Raw genomic sequence first — 19,262 nt, 5'->3', positions numbered from 1 at the left:
TAAACAAATATTAAAAATAACTTAAAAGATAGGAACGTTATCATTTATCAAATATTAAACTAGGCTCCAAAAACATAAATAAACAAAAGTAAATATTATATGAACCTTTATAATCAGATAGGCATCGAAAATCTCGACAAGCAAGATGACCATCGGCGCGTCGGCTAGTTTTTCGTAAGGTCTGTGGGATAGACTTACGGGGGGCAATATGTCGCCGACGCAAAATCACAAACAGCTGTTCGCAGCGAGCACAAAAAAAACCGTTCGGCAGAATCAAAACAAACCACCGCAACATAGAACAGTTCGTTCTGACCTAAAGAGGCAGAAGGAAAATCAAATTACATTCAAGTGCGCCCAACGATGAGTCAATGCGCGCTCACGCAAGGGTCATATATGCTTCATCGGCATTTTCGGTGCCACTGCCGGTCACAGCGCATTCGAAGACGATAATTATATCGATATTTGACTTCGCGCGGTGGCTTGGATAATAAAACATTTGTGCAGAGTTGACAACAATATTCATTGTTAACATTCTGTACCAAAACAAATCTAAATGAAATCGATTCAAAAATCGATTATTTGTAAATAGCTAGCTTAGGAAAGTAGGTATATAAACCAAAAAATTGTATAATAAAATCAAGTTGAAATCGAGCAGTCGAAAGTACCACTTCACTCAGTCGAAAATCGTGTTACTTCGTGTCCAGACCCTGGAGTTCTTCGTTGGTTTTCCACCTTGTTAAATCCAAAGTCAAATTACTTCCTTGTTTGTAACGCAAGCGGGGAAGCAAATTGTCTTACGACCAGAATTAGTATTGGTTTGTTACGCAGAACGATACTAACTGCAGACTTGTTATAAACACTTCAACACACAATGAGGGCTAATATCCCTCCCTCAGGATGAGGTAGAAAAGAATGATGCAACGGGAGCATCTCTACCGTTGTGTGTGAGGACCCGAAAAATGAGAGAGTTCCTCTCTTGCTCAACGAAATGATGTAGATAAATATTTTATTACGCATGAGATATTTGCTCCGTGGAGGAGAGTGGGCTACACCTCATGATGATTCAAGAGGAGTTTTGTGATGTCCTCACACGCCTTGTGAGGAGGTAATGATTAGTTGCTATGAGGTTTTGTTATATGGGTTTGATGCGTATGCAAAGCTTATTTCTGATGTATATTTTTGTTTTTGAAATGAATGTACACTCAGGTTTTTTTTTACGCGGGGGATACGAGCCGCGTAAATGAAAACCGCGTAAATGAAAACCGCGTAAATGAAAACCGCGTAAATTTCAAAATCCGCGTAAATGAAAACCGCGTAAATTTCAAAATCCGCGTAAATGAAAACCGCGTAAATTTCAAAATCCGCGTAAATGAAAACCGCGTAAATTTCAAAATCCGCGTAAATGAAAACCGCGTAAATTTCAAAATCCGCGTAAATGAAGACCACTTAAATTTAAGAATCCGCGATAAAGGGAACCTCATTGATCGATACCGCGTAAATTTCAAAATCCGCGTAAATGAAAACCGCGTAAATTTCAAAAACCGCGTAAATGAAAACCGCGTAAATTTCAAAAACCGCGTAAATGAAAACCGCGTAAATTTCAAAATCCGCGTAAATGAAAACCGCGTAAATTTCAAAATCCGCGTAAAAAAAAGCCGCGTAAAAAAATACCGCGCAAAAAAAAACCGCGTAAAAAAAAACTTGAGTGTATAGTTAAGCGTTGCATGAAGCAATTCAACTGTTTAAATATATACATAGTTTTCAAATATGTATAGGGTCATGAGCCTCTTTTCGCCCTATTACAATTAGCTCTTAACCCATTTGAAACCATTGGTTAGAGCAGTGTTTGCCATATATTTGTACTATCTTTTGACTTGAATGGTAGTGCGATATTTTGGGCACCCGATTAGAGTTTTCGTTGCCCTCAAACAGAAGTATTCCACTATTCTCGGGCCATTTATTATGTTACTAGTGGTTCTTGGGAACGAAGCAAACGTGTTGATGCCAATTTATAGAAATTTCATCGATTGTAGGCCTCGTAAGTGATAAAATAGTACAGTACCCTCCTTAAGGGGCCAAAATTTGACAAGCGATCTATTATTAAAATATAATACTCGTTTAGGAAGAAGTAGTTAGGTATCAAAAATCGCTACGTTTTTTGACGTATGGCACCCATAGCCAAGCTAAAACGTGACACACATGTTTCTATTGAAGCAAACCGTTTATTCGTTACGCACTGGCCAGGTGGATTAAGAATTTGTTACCAAAACTTCATCATAACTCATTTCACGGTGCTATAGTGATTTTTTAACTTTTCAAGTGAACTAGCATAGGTTATAGTGCAACACAAAGAGTTTTAAAAAATGTTGCATGCCCCCAAATTGATTTATAACAGTATTAAATGCTCTTCCGAATTATTATTAGAACCATGACGTGCCTTTGGAAGAATGTTGAACCATTTGCATATTTGTCATGAAAAAATGCAAAACATGACAATTTTCTTATTATTGTCGCAATTTAGCACAACATTTCATTCATAACGGAATAATACAGCATACCTTTGGAAAGGTGTAGTTTTTCTCTCTAGAACTTTCTAGAAATCGGTTAAGACTGGACAACGTAACTAATGTTTTGGTGCCAAAGGTCCCAGAAAATGTTTTTGCTATAAGTGATGGTGATAAGGAGTAATGAGAGCAGCCTTTATTTTTTCGAATTTTTCATGGCACTTTGAAGGCAATACATTTGTTAAAAAATCGGTTAACATGTTATTTAAAAAATAATAATGATGTTGTAAAGCACTCCCGTAGGTACCTGGGCAATTATGTGTACGATTAGTATAGGAGGTTTTAAGTTAGTGTGTACACCGCATTTTTTCGAGTTTCCTCCTGAAAATTCAATGTCACTCACCTAATTTTTAATACTTTGCAATGAAAATTTAAGAAATTATTGTGCAAATGTTGGATTCTTGTAATGGAATTGATTGAATAGGCGAAAGCTAATGTATATCCTACATATTTCATGAACTCATCATTTCATTATATTTGCTAAACAATCTGTTTAAAACATAATTTCACTTGTAGGGGGATTATTTAGTGAAATCAGTATCAAAATATTTATTTATTTATTTCGTCAATCAAGTGTAGACTACATTATACAAATATTAATTGCTTATATACTATCCTGTAAACTATTTCTATGTACTATGATGCCGTAAAGAGTTGAAAAACTGTTTTAAACTTGTTCGGGGCATGGTAAGGTCAATACTTTCACAATGCTCGTTATACACAGCCATCATCTGGTTTAGTGGTCCGAATTTAGCATAGTCTGTACGGGATGACCTATCGCGAACAAATTTCTATTGCGTAATTGACGAGTGGGAGCATATAAATTTAATTTTGACAATATGTAAGATGAGTCAATACGCTGCATGACGATATCGTTTAGAAACGAGATCATAGCATAGTCCCGACGTTCTTTCAATGTTTGAATATCTATCAACATACAACGTGCTTCATAAGATGGAAGAGGGAATACTGTCCATCATAACTTGCGTAGTGCATATAATAGAAACTGTTTTTGGATTGACTCAATTCTCACTTCATGTTTTTTTTATGAATGGTAACCAAACAATACTACAATATTCTAAAATAGACCGAACATATGCTACGTAAAGAGTTTTAATTGTGTAAGGATCTTGAAAGTGATATCCGAAGCGTTTTATAAAAAACGTGTTTAATCCACCTAACAGTGTGATGAGACATTTCTTATAACTCTTATCACTCTTCGGATATTATATCGTTTGAGAGCATTTAGAACCTGATGCTTCGCGATGTTTTGATAACACATACTACATGGGATAGTGGCAGGACTCAGAGAATCGCTCAAATCAGCATAGGACAACATCAGTGCTAGAAATCTCAAACCAAATCAATGAGAAAGCGAAAAAATGGCCCATAAAATAGACATACCAACGAATTATTGTTAATGCTCTGTTAATAAAATATCTATATTGTGGTGGGAAAACTGAATTTTCCTAAAGGGGTTATATATTGTACTGAAACAAAAAAAAACGATTTTTTTTAATCGATTTGAAGTTTATATTTTACTCAAATTTCCAACGCGACTGAGAACTAAGAAATCAACGCTTTTTCTTGAAAAGGGCGATACTAGCAGTGATACCATTCAAAGAAAATCAACAGTGAATATTTCCAGACTTGGTTTTATTTCCTATTTAAGAACTCTTGTGTTTTTTTACATCCTAGATTGCATGATTCAGTGATCGAAACCCAAAACTTCATAAAGTATTTGAAATTATTAAATTAAAATTTGTTTTTGCTCTTGAAATTGACAAAATGATAGTATCGCCCCTTTGGCGATTGTTTACTTTTTCGGTCCCACCTATCAGCATTGAAGTATCGCCCTTACGTTTTTTTACAATAACTACCGTTCTACACCACCGATTTCGTCCGTGTTTTTTCAATATCGATCATTGTTACTATTTACAGCTGGTATCAGCTTGATAATCCTAAAAAATACGAAAATAACAGTTTCGCCTCTAAACTGCTAGCAAAAAAAGTATCGCCCTGTTTGTTTGCATGGAGCGTGGAGGGCGAAACTTTAAATAAACAAACAAAAATACAGTTTCGCTCGTTGTATTTTTGCTGTAGTTTAAGAAAGCAATATCATAGAATCAAAATTTTTAGGTTAATTTGTTGCGTTTCAAAGCCCTTCGCATGTATGAAAAAAGCCCTATGTTTACATTTGTAAGTATCGCCCTTTTCACAAAAAAGCGTTGAAATGAAATCGCAGCTCCTGATATCACGCTATCTCTGAAGTGCATGCGTGCATAGTTTCAAATATTTTACTTCGACATCGACTTTTTCTAAAGGTGACTTCCCAGTAGTATCCTTGATTTGAATTATTATCGCTAATCCTAATGCCAAAGAACAAATAAAAACCTCACGAAAACGAACCGTTTGGGAAAATCATCATCATTACTGGAATTTTCATTTTCACGAAACTTTTCGATAACCTTCCGTCACTTGCGTTAATGCACTGGGTGCACAGTGCTCTGAAAATCTAGCGAAATCGTCGAAATATTAGTAAAGAATACTAAAAATTAATTTCTATTCCATAATTTTCAGTTCAGAAATTCGAGAAATCGTGCTCACCGCAAGCCATGAAAAATAGACTACGTTGTGAAGCGATGGTCACTATTTATTAAAAAATCACGGTTAATTAAAAAATAAAACTATTAAAAAATTTCAAATAGTTTATAATTGTCACAAACTTATTAGGAAAAATTGTTTAATAAGCTTTCGTAATATTGTGTAGGAAAAAAGCTGAAAATTTTAAAATAAATCTGAGGACTGTGATTGATTACAGAACTCTGAAATTTTCTATTGGAATGTTTTCAGGCAGGAATTTGATATTGATGCTATTAGACAACTGTGAAATCAAGACCAATAGATCAGTTACATATCAGGACCCCATTCCGACAATTTATCAAAAGTCCTCATGATGTTTACAACAGCAGGTTATCCATCTACGGATCAGATAATTGTTATTGTAATATTGAATTAAATCAGTCTGCATCAATAAATTTTCAACTTCAATCCAATTTTTTTTTGGGTGTGGTGGGGGGGGGGGGTTGTATGGTGTTAAACCCCAAAACCTTCTCTTGGCTACGCCGTTGCTTGGAGTTATTTATTTCGCTTTTCATTTTCCGAAAGGTTTCAGATCGATCCGATGGTCATAAGTTAGAAAAATTGCAGTCAGAAGGTTCGCACAAATGAACATTTTTGCACTGATAAGTTATCAAGTTCCTTCCAGACAACTTGAAAGTGTTCGGTGATTATTTCTAGCGGTTGTAGATAGAAAAATGAAATACAAAATTCGATTTATCGAAATAATGTTTGGCTTATTTCAATGGATTATTACTAGGGTAAGGTGGGGCAAATCCGACCGTTGGGTAAACCCGACCCCCCACTGTTACCGAAAATCGGAAGCACTACGCGAACTAATATCAATGGTGTCGTGTAGAGCATCGAAAATAATCATAATGGTGGCATGACAGCATTTTATTAATCTACATTGAGATGCTCAAACGACAAAAAGTGTGTTTTTAAAACTTTTGATTTGACTTTTGTGCATCATTGCCTACAGGATATTTCTGATTGTTACAGTGATTGCATAAAAAATGTAAGTGGATTTAAATTCTTTGATTGAAGTCCTACAAAGTGCGTAGATGAATTTGGTTCAACCTTTTTCATAACTTTTTTTAATTGCGTCGTAATGAAAAATGACGCGGTGGGGCAAATCCGACCTCTAAGTAGTGGGGTAAATCCGACCGCTTTTTTGCTAAGAAAAAGTTTATTTATCAAATTGAAATATATTTTTATTGTCATTTTTTATTATTTTTATGAAAAATGGTTCATAATTACAAACGAAAGACACAAAAACGTGATGATTATAGTATTCGTCAAGCAATTGCTGCGATGAAAATGGAAATATCATTACGTGCTATTGCTCGTGATTTTAGCATTCCAAGATTGACATTGAACTCCATTTTCTTCATGTTACAATTCAATAACACAACATTCATTGATTTATCATTAAAAAACCATAAAATTTGGATAATATCTGCACTAAATCAACCAAAAACATAGGGGGTCGGGTTTACCACACCATTTTTGAAAACAGCAAAAATGAACATTTTTGTAAAACGCTTGTATCTCAAAATATTTTTAAGATCCGAATAAAATGCTATATATAGAAAGGACTTTCACCTTTAATTTGGTATATAAAACGACTTGATTCGATGTAAAATGAGCATTTTACAACCAAAACCATTTACTAGGTCGGATTTACCCCACCTTACCCTATATTGAACAATAAATAGGCGACAAAGAGTAATCCACAAACAACAAGCCATAACTTTTAAAGTATTCAAAATAGATATTTGAAGTCTTCAGTAAAGTTATTCGCAAAAGTAAGAGCTACAAATTTGCTGAAGGCATCATTTCGTTATAATCACTTCCAAGAAAATTTGTGAAAATATCTTACTCATAGGGGGATTAATCAGCAAAAACACAATACCAAAAGAAAGGGCATATTACCTCCATTAAATTCTCAGAAGATACTATTGACCTAAAATAAGCCGTTTCGGCGTTAATAATAGATTACATGTTTTTGGTCATTTTTCTGGCAATGGGAAATGATAAAAATCTTTCGTCCGCATTTAATGTTAAATATCTCTTTTGATAATAGTCCGATTTCAACAATCTATAGCTTGTTCGAAAGGTATTCGTTTAAGCTGTCTAAAAACATATAAATTTTTAATCTATAATTTCAATTTTGGCAGATAATTTAAAAAAACTGCAAAAAACGCCATTTTTACGCATTCAAACATTCATATCTTAAAAACTAAACATCAGAATCAAAAACAAATTAATAGCGTTCATACTGTTTTTTTGTTCTTTCAATTAAAATTGGTTTGGATAAGATCGGTTCAGCCATTGCTGAGAAACACGAATGAGAATTTGTCCGTTACATACACACACACACACACAGACACACACACACACACACACACACACACACACACACACAGACATTGTCCCAAATCGTCGAGCTGAGTCGATTGGTATATAAGACTCGGCCCTCCGGGCCTCGGAAAAAATCTTGAAAGTTTGAGCGAATTCTATACATTTCTTTTATAAGAAATGTAATTAAGCTTATTACTAGCTTTATGAACAATTGTGTTGTAATGTTGCACAAATTTTAATTTTTTATCTAAGATAACTCCTAAATCTCTTATTTTATCGCATTTCTGAACGGTTTGATTACCTAATGTAATTGACACGGAAGCCGTGATTTGTTTTCTGCTAAAAGTCATGAGATTACATTTTCCATCCAGCAAACATTTACAACACTATGTATAAAAGATTTGTGTTTCATTGTGAAAAACATTATAGTCATTATTATTTCTGATTTCTAAAAATAGCTTCATATCATCCGCATATATGAGAATCTTAATGTTTTTTAAAATAAGAGAGATGTCGTTGACATATAAAATAAAAAGAAGAGGTCCTAAGTGTGAACCTTGAGGAACCCCCGAAGTAACTTTAATTATATCAGATTTCATCTCATAGAATTTTACTATTTGCTGACGATCTGTTAAATACGACTTAATCCAATTGAGGAGTCTCATCTCGATTCCCAATTTTTCAAGTTTGAATATTAACATGGGAATGTCCAGCTTATCGAAAGCTTTGCTGAAGTCAGTGTAAAGAGCTTCTATATGATTTCCTTTATCCATGGCATTTAACGAGTAATCAACAAATTCTAAAAGGTTTGTACTAGTGGAACGGCCTTTAAAAAACCCATGTTGTGAATTTGTTATTTTATGTTTGACTTGGTTGAAAATGGTTTTATTTATGATGGATTCGAAAAGTTTGGGAAAGCAAAACAGAATGGCAATTCCACGATAATTGCGAATATCAGATTTTTTACCCGATTTATAAATAGGTATTAAGAAAGATTTTTTCCAATCTTTTGGGAAAAAGAAGCTTCGTCTTCTGCTCCGAATATAGGGTAATGAGGTTAACCTCTTACATAAAATAAACCCTATCATGGTGAGTGTATCACTAATTTCTAGGTCTACAATTGATCCGTAGTGGAGAAAAATTTTAATTAAAAACTATTTTCCTTCACTAACGAGAAAATGGTTTGAAACCACCTTTGCGCGTAAAGGGCACAAAACCTATAACTAAACTATTTATGGAAATGCGTTCCGAGTTCGAAAACAAAAAATTTATGCATCTGATTGAATTGGTATGAAAGCTGAAAAATGCTCGTATTTAGGCGCAACGAAAACTCGAATCGAGTGTTCCAATTATTGCCTTACCTTTTTAACCAATGCGTTGAACAAAGATGGGAAAAGCTGCTCTAACCAGCGGCTAGAAAATTAGTAGGGTGATAATAGAAACAAAATGAAAATAGGCTCATTACCCTTGCGTTGAAAGTAGATAATCAGGATAGTATAAAATTTTCGACTATGTTTAATTTTAAATATTGCTGTCGATAATTATCTCATTTTAAAAATGTATTTCCCATTGGAAATTTAACCGCATAAACTTTCTATTTTGACATTTAGTAACAAATAAACACAAACAATTATTTTTTTAAAACTTCCTTATCCATATCTTGGAAACTAACCAGCCAAAACAATCTATAATAGAGATAAAAACAAAACTATTTGATAAAAACATTTTTTTCAAATTTTATTGAAAAAGAACGCAAGAATAGAATCGAATATTATGCACCCATGTTGTATTAGATTTCAAAATCAAAATATTTATCTTCTATTATGGTGTTATTGAGTTTAACGAATAGGATTGATTTTAAATTTTCCGAGCTTAGTTTTGTCTGATCGTTAGTTAGTATTTTCCCAAGGCCACTGAACCCTCGCTCAATTGAAACCTGTGTACAAAAAGTGCTCAAGGCCGTTTGCCACAGTAGAGTCAAGTGTGGGTCCTCCAGCCTCTTGCATTCCCACCGCATGATGATATCCGTATTCCACGAAGCACTGATCTATCATCTACACCACGAAAATTATACTTATATCCCCATTCTACGCAGCAGACAAAATTCCATTAAAACAAGAGAGGGAAACAATCACTCTCGCGCTCCACACTCTCAGCATTTTGGAAGAGGGATTCCAACCCATCTTCAATCAGTTTTGCGCTCTCGCCTTTCCTGTGTGATGCACATAACATCCTCTAATCATTGAACAAGTCATCACCTCTGATGATGAGTTTGCTTGTTGAGTGGGAGAAGAGTTTTTTTCTGCTATTGGAGAGGTGTGTGAAGTCCTCCTCAGAATGTTTATACCTCACCTCATTTTGGCATCATGAGTGATGCTCCAGCAAGCCTGACTAACTGGACGAGGAATTCCCGGCTTATTAAGCTATAGCGTGTGGTATTTGTAACGCAGGTGCCACAAACTATACTTAGTCTAGAATTAGAAGTGGCTTGTACCGCAGGACGCTTCTAACTAGACCCAGCACCCCCTTCTGCGGCGAAAGATCGTTCGGCGGAACGATACATTGTATAACGTGTTGGTTTACTGTAGATTGTCTAACTATTTTACACAAAACACCATGTGCCTCCATATCAGCAACAAATCTTCAAAATCTCCTTAAACCTTTTTGCGCACCTAGGCGCAGAACGAGACCATGATATTCGAAAAATAGAGATTATTTGCTATAGAATGTATACTATGTGACCGTTCCGAAATGATTCCGAAATTTGTACGGAATACATTAGTGAAAAAAGTATTTTTGATCTGATCACCACAAACATATTTAAACGAAAAAGTCATAGTTCCAAGCAAATTTACCAAATGTATTTTATTCACTAACCAAGTTCTTTCGTTCTTCTACACAATGAAACTAGTTGTGCTAAAATCGGACGAAAATCAGAAGAGCAACATGCATTTGAAGTGAACAGAGCAATGGTGGTTTTGGAAATGAAAATCATTAAAAAGTCCGGACTTTGCTACGTTTAAACTCATGTTAAAAATCGTGTTCTTATCCAATAATCATAAAATTTTGAATATACATCATTCAATACATGAGAAATTTAGGAAAAAATTAAAATATCAATATTTCAAAAATAAATTTTTGAGGTTTTGGCCAGCCTTCAGCCACTGTGCGCCGTTATTGGCAGAGATCCTAAAATCCCTTCACTGGTATAGCTACTCAGGATAATAATAATAGAAAAATTAAGGGTTTGCCTGATCCATAATGTAATGAATATGTATATTGACTAGAACAGGGATAATCGAGTTATGTTATAAGATAGAGAAGAAACAGCACAGTTGTAGGAAAAATATTCGCGAGTAAAGACTAATACTGCTAGTATGTTTACCGTTTCAATTAATAGTCGATTGATCCGCTTCGGACCTAGGAGACAAAAAGGAGATTAGGAAGAGACAGAATCTGATTCAATGCGAAACAGGCCAATATGACGTTGACCCCAAGGCGATGGTAGGATGATTTTCCATAGGATGACAGACTAGATTACACGACGTTACACGCTCTAAACTTGCGCCAAATAGTTTGTATGTATGCCTGTATGCATGGATGTGTATAGGACCAATGTATCCCTGAGCAACATGGAAGGACATAACTTCGCGATAACACAAACCTGGCCACAAACTCGAACATGCAATTGCAATCATTTACACATATTCAAGCAAATCCACCGCCAGCGCGATCATGAATTGGTCACGTCCGGAAGTCTACCCTCGGTTTTAGAAGCCTAGACTCATACCTTCAGTCGGACCAATTAAACAATGACGCTCATACTCACTAGACAAAACGTTCCACGGCGACATGACTGGGAACTCTAGTGATATGGGGAAACTGACTCTTCTAGCATCTAGCACTAAAAATTAAGCATCAGACTCACGTTCCGTGCGCAATCATTCAAGAATACATCCGAATATGCGAATGGCCACACGATTATAACATCGAATTTATGCACGCGAAGTTACACACACGCTAGCGCAGGCGACAAACACGTTAACATACAAACGCTCGAGCCCTTCGCGATCGCACTATCTAAGCCAACAGACAGATATGCACCCCTGGACTCGAACGCTAAAACTCACACCTTCAACGAACACACCACCACAGGACTCATTAGACTTTACATACAATGTCACACGCAATAATTACAGATTTTCGTCTGGCAACCGAGGGAAGTACATCTCAAACGTAGAACTTATCATTTCAATGATGGCCTTGGATCTGCGTTGCCTGTGTTCAAGGCACCATAGCTTCGTCCGTCAGGTCAAGGATGTATGAAACCCGCTAGCCAGCACCCTCGGCCCTAGTTGGCCATAAAAGGATAAAAAAACGATGACATGGAAAGAACCGCGAATGCGTCCAAGCTAGTTCAATAGAATCTACGTCTTGATCGCGTCAACTGATGGTAGAAAAGGAGGGAAACGATGGTGAATGTGGCAAAATACCATGGAAAGTACCTGCTCGCAAACGCGTCACTTTCCACGTCAACTTTTTTATATAGTTCGTTTATTTGACCCCGCTCAATGCGTGAGTTTAAAGGAGCCGTGTGTGAACATGAACTTTATTCATCATGAGTTCATTGGTGTCGTCATCTCGCAGAACTCAATAATTTACAACAAATAATAATAAAAGTTAACACTACCATTCTACGCATGCAATCGCCCTTTGGGTGCGAAGATTTTTCTTTCCCTAAATGTGCAAAGTTGTTGTAAAACAATATTGCGGTAAATGTCGCGAAATTATCGTAGTGGTGTATTAAAACTGAGATAATTTTCACCAATAAAAAACGATTCGCACCTGGGATATTGATGCACAGTGGACAGAAATTGAAAACATAATAACACATTATTAAATCCTCGTGGGGCAACGTTATAAAAGTATAGTGTCTTCAGCATAGTTGATGTTTAGTAAGTAGCTTTTCATGTGGTTGTATCAAATTAGTTCGGAACTCGGCCGCTAAGGTGGCGCTTCATCCAACTTTCGAACGAGGCATTATAGAAAGATGGTGTCCAACAATTTTTGAACAATGTTATTCCGAAGAACTATTCTGAAGGTCTTAGCTGGGTAGGTCCTAAAAGTTTTGAGATAATGCTCATTTTTTGAAAAATTATCTCAATAGTGTTTTTCATCCAAAACATATTTAGTTTCAGTTTAATAGTAAGTTTTATTCTACATTTTTCATCAGTCTATGCTAGAGAACAGTTTATTGCAACTAGTTCAAAAACGTATTTTCTAAAAAATGTATAAGATATTTTTACTCCAGCTTAATCCTGCCCAATTTTTGTTTCGAGTAGCATCTTTGAGCATAATTTGTTCCACTTTTGAAGTAGAATACTTCTAACGTTTCAATATAGGGGTCCCGTTTCAAAATTTTCTGCCAGAATTTTACCCGATTTTTTAAATGTGAATATCTGCCTTTGTACTGAATGAAAAAATAAGATTATTACGCTATCTGATTGGAAATATGTACAACAATTTTGTATCCAATTCTGTACTATGTACAATTACTAAAAATAGCGGAAATAATGGATTTTATGAAAGTAGTAATTATCTGATCCATGATTGGTTGGTACAATTCTCCTCTTTTTGATCGAACGAACTGCGACGCATATAAAAAGAGAACACAAGAAAAATTCTTTAGTTTGTGTTCTGACGTTGTAAGCGTAGCAGCTGCTACGTTTCATGTCAGCTCACATTCATCGATGGTAGGTAATAGATACCATGACTGCCGCCAGGCGCTGATGATTCTAATCATGAAATGACGTGACAATTTTTGTATTTCAATACCACACTATTGAAAAACAAGCAAAAATGAACAGATCTCGAAAACGTGAAAACTCCCATACATCAGTCAATCTATCCCCGGAAGAGCCAGGTTAGTAATTCAAACGAACATGAAAAGTTATAAATAAATGTGCCGCGTGCCTGTTTGAATCAGTTGTTGCTCTTTTGCCAGACAAGTAACATCGTGCCTATAGCGTCTCGTACGACAGATTTGAGCACCCAGCACACTACGCTTCTATGAATGACGTCATCATCGACTATTTAAAGAATATCATGCCTCGAGCGACTTCATTCTCCCGTCAAACGTCGGGCCGTAAAGAACAGCAGTAGAAATCATGCATGTTGACAATGCGCTGCGATGAGTGCTGCATTTGATCACTGTACCGCTGGGGGTGATCCGATGTAAATAGCGCGCGGCTGGAAGAGTTGGCAAACCTCAGTTAAAGCTGACTAATTGTTCCATTCTGCATGTTATTATTGTTAAATTAAAAACCCTTTTAAGGGCTATAACAATAAAAAACAATAAAGAACAAATTGGAATATTTCCAATCATTGACAGCGATAATCCAATTGCGCAGTTTATATTCGTTGTTTGTTGCTTGCGCGTATATTGACAATCTGAAATTTGCAACAATCTGTTATTTGTTTAAATTTATCCTTCCGAATCAATACAAAAATGTGCAGCTACTTAAAGTACATTTCCAGGTTGCAATTAGCGAAAACCTGTGATTTATTAAAAATAGTCTTTCGGAAACATAATCCAAAATTCTGCAATGTTTCAGAAACTTGGAGGATGTGGCAACACTGCCAGCTAACGAAAGCCGTACCAAAAAGAATCCGCAAATATTTTTTCGTTATTCTGCATGAAGGCAGTCCTTCCATCATCAGTGCGAAAGTAATAAAAGCCGATGTCATTATTTCATATTAGATGCTGAAGGGAAAGGTTGTTTCTTTTCATTTCGAAATATTTATCTGATGTAAGTAACGTGCGGCTGGAAGAGATGGCAAACCTTTTTTGCAGCTGACTAATTGTTCCATTCTGCATGTTATTTTTGTTAAACCAAAAGCCCTTAGTTAGTTTAGTACTTTTCATTCCATAGCACGCGTGTTTGTGGATCCCACAAATAGTCCAGTTCTGGATTCCACCAATGGTCCTTTTCAGGACCCCACATACAAGACAGTTAATTTGAATGATTCCCTTAAAATGGTTCCTTTTAGGACCCCAAATATAGAACATTTCAGAGTTAATGTTAATTAAACCACCGAATATATAAAGGCACATATGTTGAACTTTCTTCGTTTACGAATAATTGATTTATGACCAGTTATTTTTCTATCGCGCTTGCAAACATTTGATTTTATAGCAGGTATTTAAAGATAGATGTAAGGTTTTGTTTGTGAGCATCATTAATTTATGTTCCCATTTCATGGATTTGAATAAAACTTTTTTAAAACTTGAATTTATCACACTATAGGCTATCGATTTTAATTTAAAAATTCAACAATTATCTCTAGTGAAGAATAGCATGCCTGTGTGAAGTTCTGAAACAGTCGATGGCAATAACGGGTTTTAATTTGGCCAGCGCGAAAACCGCGCTCTCTTGTTCTTTAAATTATATGTGGCGTCAGGTGCTTGTACAGATAAATTCACCACGGCGCGCGTTCCAGTGTGCACCGTGGTGAATTTATCTGTGTGTTTGTTTCCTCCGGCAAGCCGTAATGTGTACTGGTTGTTTCGTTGTGTAAAGGAGATGGTGTTGGCTTATTGGATACTGATAATAAGATTTTCTGTTCATGATTTGATACGAGTTACTTCGGAAAGTTTATTTACGAGTTTATAGAGCATTTTTGCACTACCAGGGTAAATTTAAAATACTTGGTCCTCGGAGCAAACTGAGAAAAAGTTTTACGCATCATCATGTTATAAACTCAGTTAAATAACGGTCCGTAAAACAGATCAATTGTATCCTAATTAAGCCCGGCTTATTTTGTGTGCGGCTAAATGACGCAATGTGCTTTTTACTTATTTTGTTTGCGAATATCGCGGCTACATAAATGAAAAGCTCCACTCTAAGTTACCTGCTTGGTAAAGGTTCATGCATATTATTGTTTGTGAAAACATGGGGTAACTCGCGCTTCCTAAGGAAATATGATCATAGTAGCTATAGAACATTAATTGGGAGAATTTAATAAATATCATTCAATCAACATTTCCCCCTGTAATCGCAATCATAACGCTTTGAAAAATGTTCAAAATTTTAATGGTTCTTAACAACAACGGGACATAAAATTCGTTGGACTAACGCGTAATTTTGTTTTCTGTTGAGATTTCACAAAAGTGTAGCTTTAAATCGTCTTAGGTTATGCAATTATTAGGTTTTCAAAACAATTGTTCTGTTTTAGATTAGAAAGATGGGTAGATAATGTTAACGACATTACCGAAATGAAGTAGCATACATTTGAAGTTGTTAATATGAATACTGCAATTTTTACTAATTTCTGAAAGGTTTTATTAAAATAAGTTATTTCGGCATTTCTAATGGAAATAGCGAAATAACGGTACAAGTATATACGATTCTCTACTGTTGCCAAATGAACTGATTCACTCTCATTTAATGCTCTTTTCAGGGTTACCATATGAGGATAAATATGTTGGAATATTATAGGTTTCCATTAGAAATAACGAAATGGCTGGTTTTAATATAACCTATCAGAATATAGTCAAAATTGTAGCATTCGCATTAACAGCCTAAAGTGTATTCTACTTCACTCCGGTTATGTCTCTGACATTACCCACCCATCTTTTTTATCTGACCACTGCGTTGTGAGACGGAGACATTGACTTTAACGTTATTATATTCAACAAAGTTATTCATGTTGTTTTTGTAGATGAAGTCATCTACTTGAATTCGATTGTCGAATCCAGAATCACATTCCGTACATGTTGGAACTAAATAAGTCGGACTTTGTAGTTGGCAATTTTTACTTTTATTAATTTTTCTGTATCATTTCATTATCAGTACACATTTTCTCTATCAACAAGTGCTCGACTCTCTTCTTCTAGAGGTTTTGAAGCCAATGACCACTTTAAAGCAACGCTTTGAGCTTAATCCATTGCACTCAGTCTGAGACATCTCAGACACAATACACAATTTTTTCAAACGAGTGGAAATTATATTCAATTTCGTAACATTGAACTAAATAAACTATTTTCAGACTGGCACGAGACGCCCATCGCGAAGCAAAAGGAGATGCTAGCTAAATACATCGATCTGTACAAGCTGCACAAGTCCTTGCCACGAATCACCGATACGCATTACATCGTGGCAAACTTTTCGGTCGATACGCAACTGGAGAAACAGCTCATCCAACTGATGGTAGTCCTACATCAGGTCGATCTGACACAGTTCTGTGAAGTTATTTCCCAGGCGGCCTTTCAATTGTTGATGGTGTACCGATCGGAACACAGCGTTAAGGTATGTGTGCGGTCGGTCAATAACTACATTCCAGTCTGCCATAATTACTTCAACCGTTTTTATATAGCAATTTTTCAAAAAATTTCAATCATTCGCTCTGGCCAAACTAACTGTCGTCGACAAGGAGGAATGTGCAAACGTAATTGGGAAAGTGGTGGAGAAAATGTTGAACCACATGATGAATATAGTTAACGACGAGGAAAGTGCCGGAGTTGCAACACGTATGCTCAAACTGGTTGAACCGATGCTACCGCAGATCCCGGTCGAGGAACGATTATCGATGTATGTCTTAAAATGTCATACCTGCATGTGTGAATGTTTTAATTCTGATCAAATTTTCATATATTACTTGCAGGGAACATCTACTTCTGAGACATTCTGAATACGAAAAGCTACCGGAAGCTGATCGTAAAGCGGTCAATCGTTTTGTTAAACATTTGAAAAAATGAAGGTTCGCATACTGAGGTATTTAGTTCTGTTCTTCGTATTGATTTACTAATATTTCTTGGACCGTTTTTTTTGTTATTACTTTGACATTATTTTTGTTATATTTTGAATTTTTTAATAGTAGTTAGTAACAGTCATCCCTTTTCTGTTCAATTCAGTTTACGTCTATTACTAATTAGTTGGACTATTTTTGATATCTGTATTTCATTACATATGATAGGTTGGACGGAATTCTAATTTACAGGTATAATAAATATTATACCATTTCTTAATCAGAATGAATGAATAAATTCATGTCAAAATTGATTTTGTTGATTTTTATATGGAGAACATGAAAGAGTAAGTTTACTCAAACCTTTATAGTGTTTTGTCGAGATATTGAAGAAAAATATCTGATTCTACTTTTTGGTTTCCACAATTTAAGGGGGTTACCATGGATAACGCTTCATATATCCAAAACGCTCCTATAAATTAAGTTTCGCAACACTCTTCGTTGTGGAACAAAATAGACCAGAAAACCAATAAACCCTGAATCATTTCAGCAAATGTTCGCGGTGGAAAAAAGAGATTTAGTTAAATGAACAGAATTTTATGTAGCGGGATTCTGATTTTATATGTTTCGGATTCTCCTCGTCATTACCTGTTACTAAGCCGCTAGGTAGGCATTGAATTTTTAGTTGATCAGACTTTCGGTTCCGGAGTGCGGTCACACAGCAAATTCGCATATAAACTGGTAACACCATGCTGTCCGAATGATGTAATACATATTAAAATGGGTGCAACATTACTCAGATTTGCAGGTTTCGATCACCTATGATCAACCAAAGTAGCTTTGTCCACATTGGCCACCTATGACAGATCATGATGTCCCCGAGGAACTCGCCTAGTTTCTAAGCTAATGTCACACCTATTTCCCAGCGAATTCTTCACCGATTTTTACAAATTTAATTTCAAATGAAAGGTATACTAATCCCCTTTATTACTATTACTTTACTTAATTTCATTCGGTTCTTTGGTTCGGAAGTTACAGTTTGGTTTGTAAGGTCACACTGGAATTTCCCATATAACCATAGAGGCTAAAAACTATTGAAATGGTCACCTAACTACTTCGATTCGCAGGTCTAGATCACTGAATGCCAATCAAGCATTCTTTGAATATATTGTCCACTATCAACAATTCCGAAAGTCCATTTCGGGCATATTCCACAAATCAAATCGGTTTTTCGGTGATAACTGAACCGATATTCTCAAACCAAGTCTCAAATGGATCGCCAACTAATCAAATAATCAAATATCTTTTTTGTTTAAAGTGAGTCGGCGTCGACTTTCGTGGTAGTCGAGGGATACGTACTAAGTGTAATAAGAAAGTAATATACACATAAAGTCGTTTGGCATAATGCCCATATGGCATAAGAACTAATTTAATAGTTGTCATTTGGCATAATGGCCATTTGGCATAAAATGTACAGCATTGAATGCTATTAAGGCCGTTTGGCATAATGGTCTTTTAGCATAAAGGTCGTTTGGCATAAAGGTCGTTTGGCATAAAGGTCGTTGGCATAATGGTCTTTTGGCATAAAAGTCGTTCGGCATAAGAGCCATTCCGTATAAAGCATGAAAATACTCGTTCAAATTTTTAGGGGTTTTGATTCAGTGAAATAACATGTTGTTAATAAAATTATCTTTCAAAAAATCTTTTATCGTTGATCAATTTAATGTTTAATAATTTAATAGTTTATCAATATTATCATCACTGAGCTCTCGATCCCAGATGGTTTGCTTTGGGCAGTCATCGCGAGAGGTTCGTTTTGCACAGCACTCTCGCGATTGCTTACTTCTGTGAGAAATTTTAGGGGCTACGCCATCCGGATGAATTTTGATGACCTTCCAGTTAATAGTAAATTGAATGTTGTAAAATAGTTCAAGTGTGGCGTTTTATTGCTGGAGTACCCAAGGAGGG

The 19,262-nt window shown here is 35.7% G+C and overlaps 1 protein-coding gene across 1 annotated transcript in view; it reads left to right on the top strand.

Moving 5' to 3' along the window:
* Positions 1–17,481, top strand: part of LOC131681298 (uncharacterized) — a 42,181-nt gene extending 24,700 nt beyond the window's left edge. The window contains exons 6-8 of the mRNA XM_058962029.1: positions 16,596–16,855; positions 16,923–17,137; positions 17,211–17,481. Coding sequence (XP_058818012.1) covers positions 16,596–16,855; positions 16,923–17,137; positions 17,211–17,304 — 569 coding nt within the window. The 3' untranslated portion in view covers positions 17,305–17,481. The remainder of the gene's footprint in view (positions 1–16,595; positions 16,856–16,922; positions 17,138–17,210) is intronic.
* The last annotated feature ends 1,781 nt before the right edge of the window (positions 17,482–19,262 follow it).

The sequence above is a fragment of the Topomyia yanbarensis genome, chromosome 2 (genome assembly GCF_030247195.1).
Source record: "Topomyia yanbarensis strain Yona2022 chromosome 2, ASM3024719v1, whole genome shotgun sequence".
NCBI lineage: Eukaryota > Metazoa > Arthropoda > Insecta > Diptera > Culicidae > Topomyia > Topomyia yanbarensis.
This window is presented reverse-complemented; position numbering and strand designations above follow the sequence as displayed.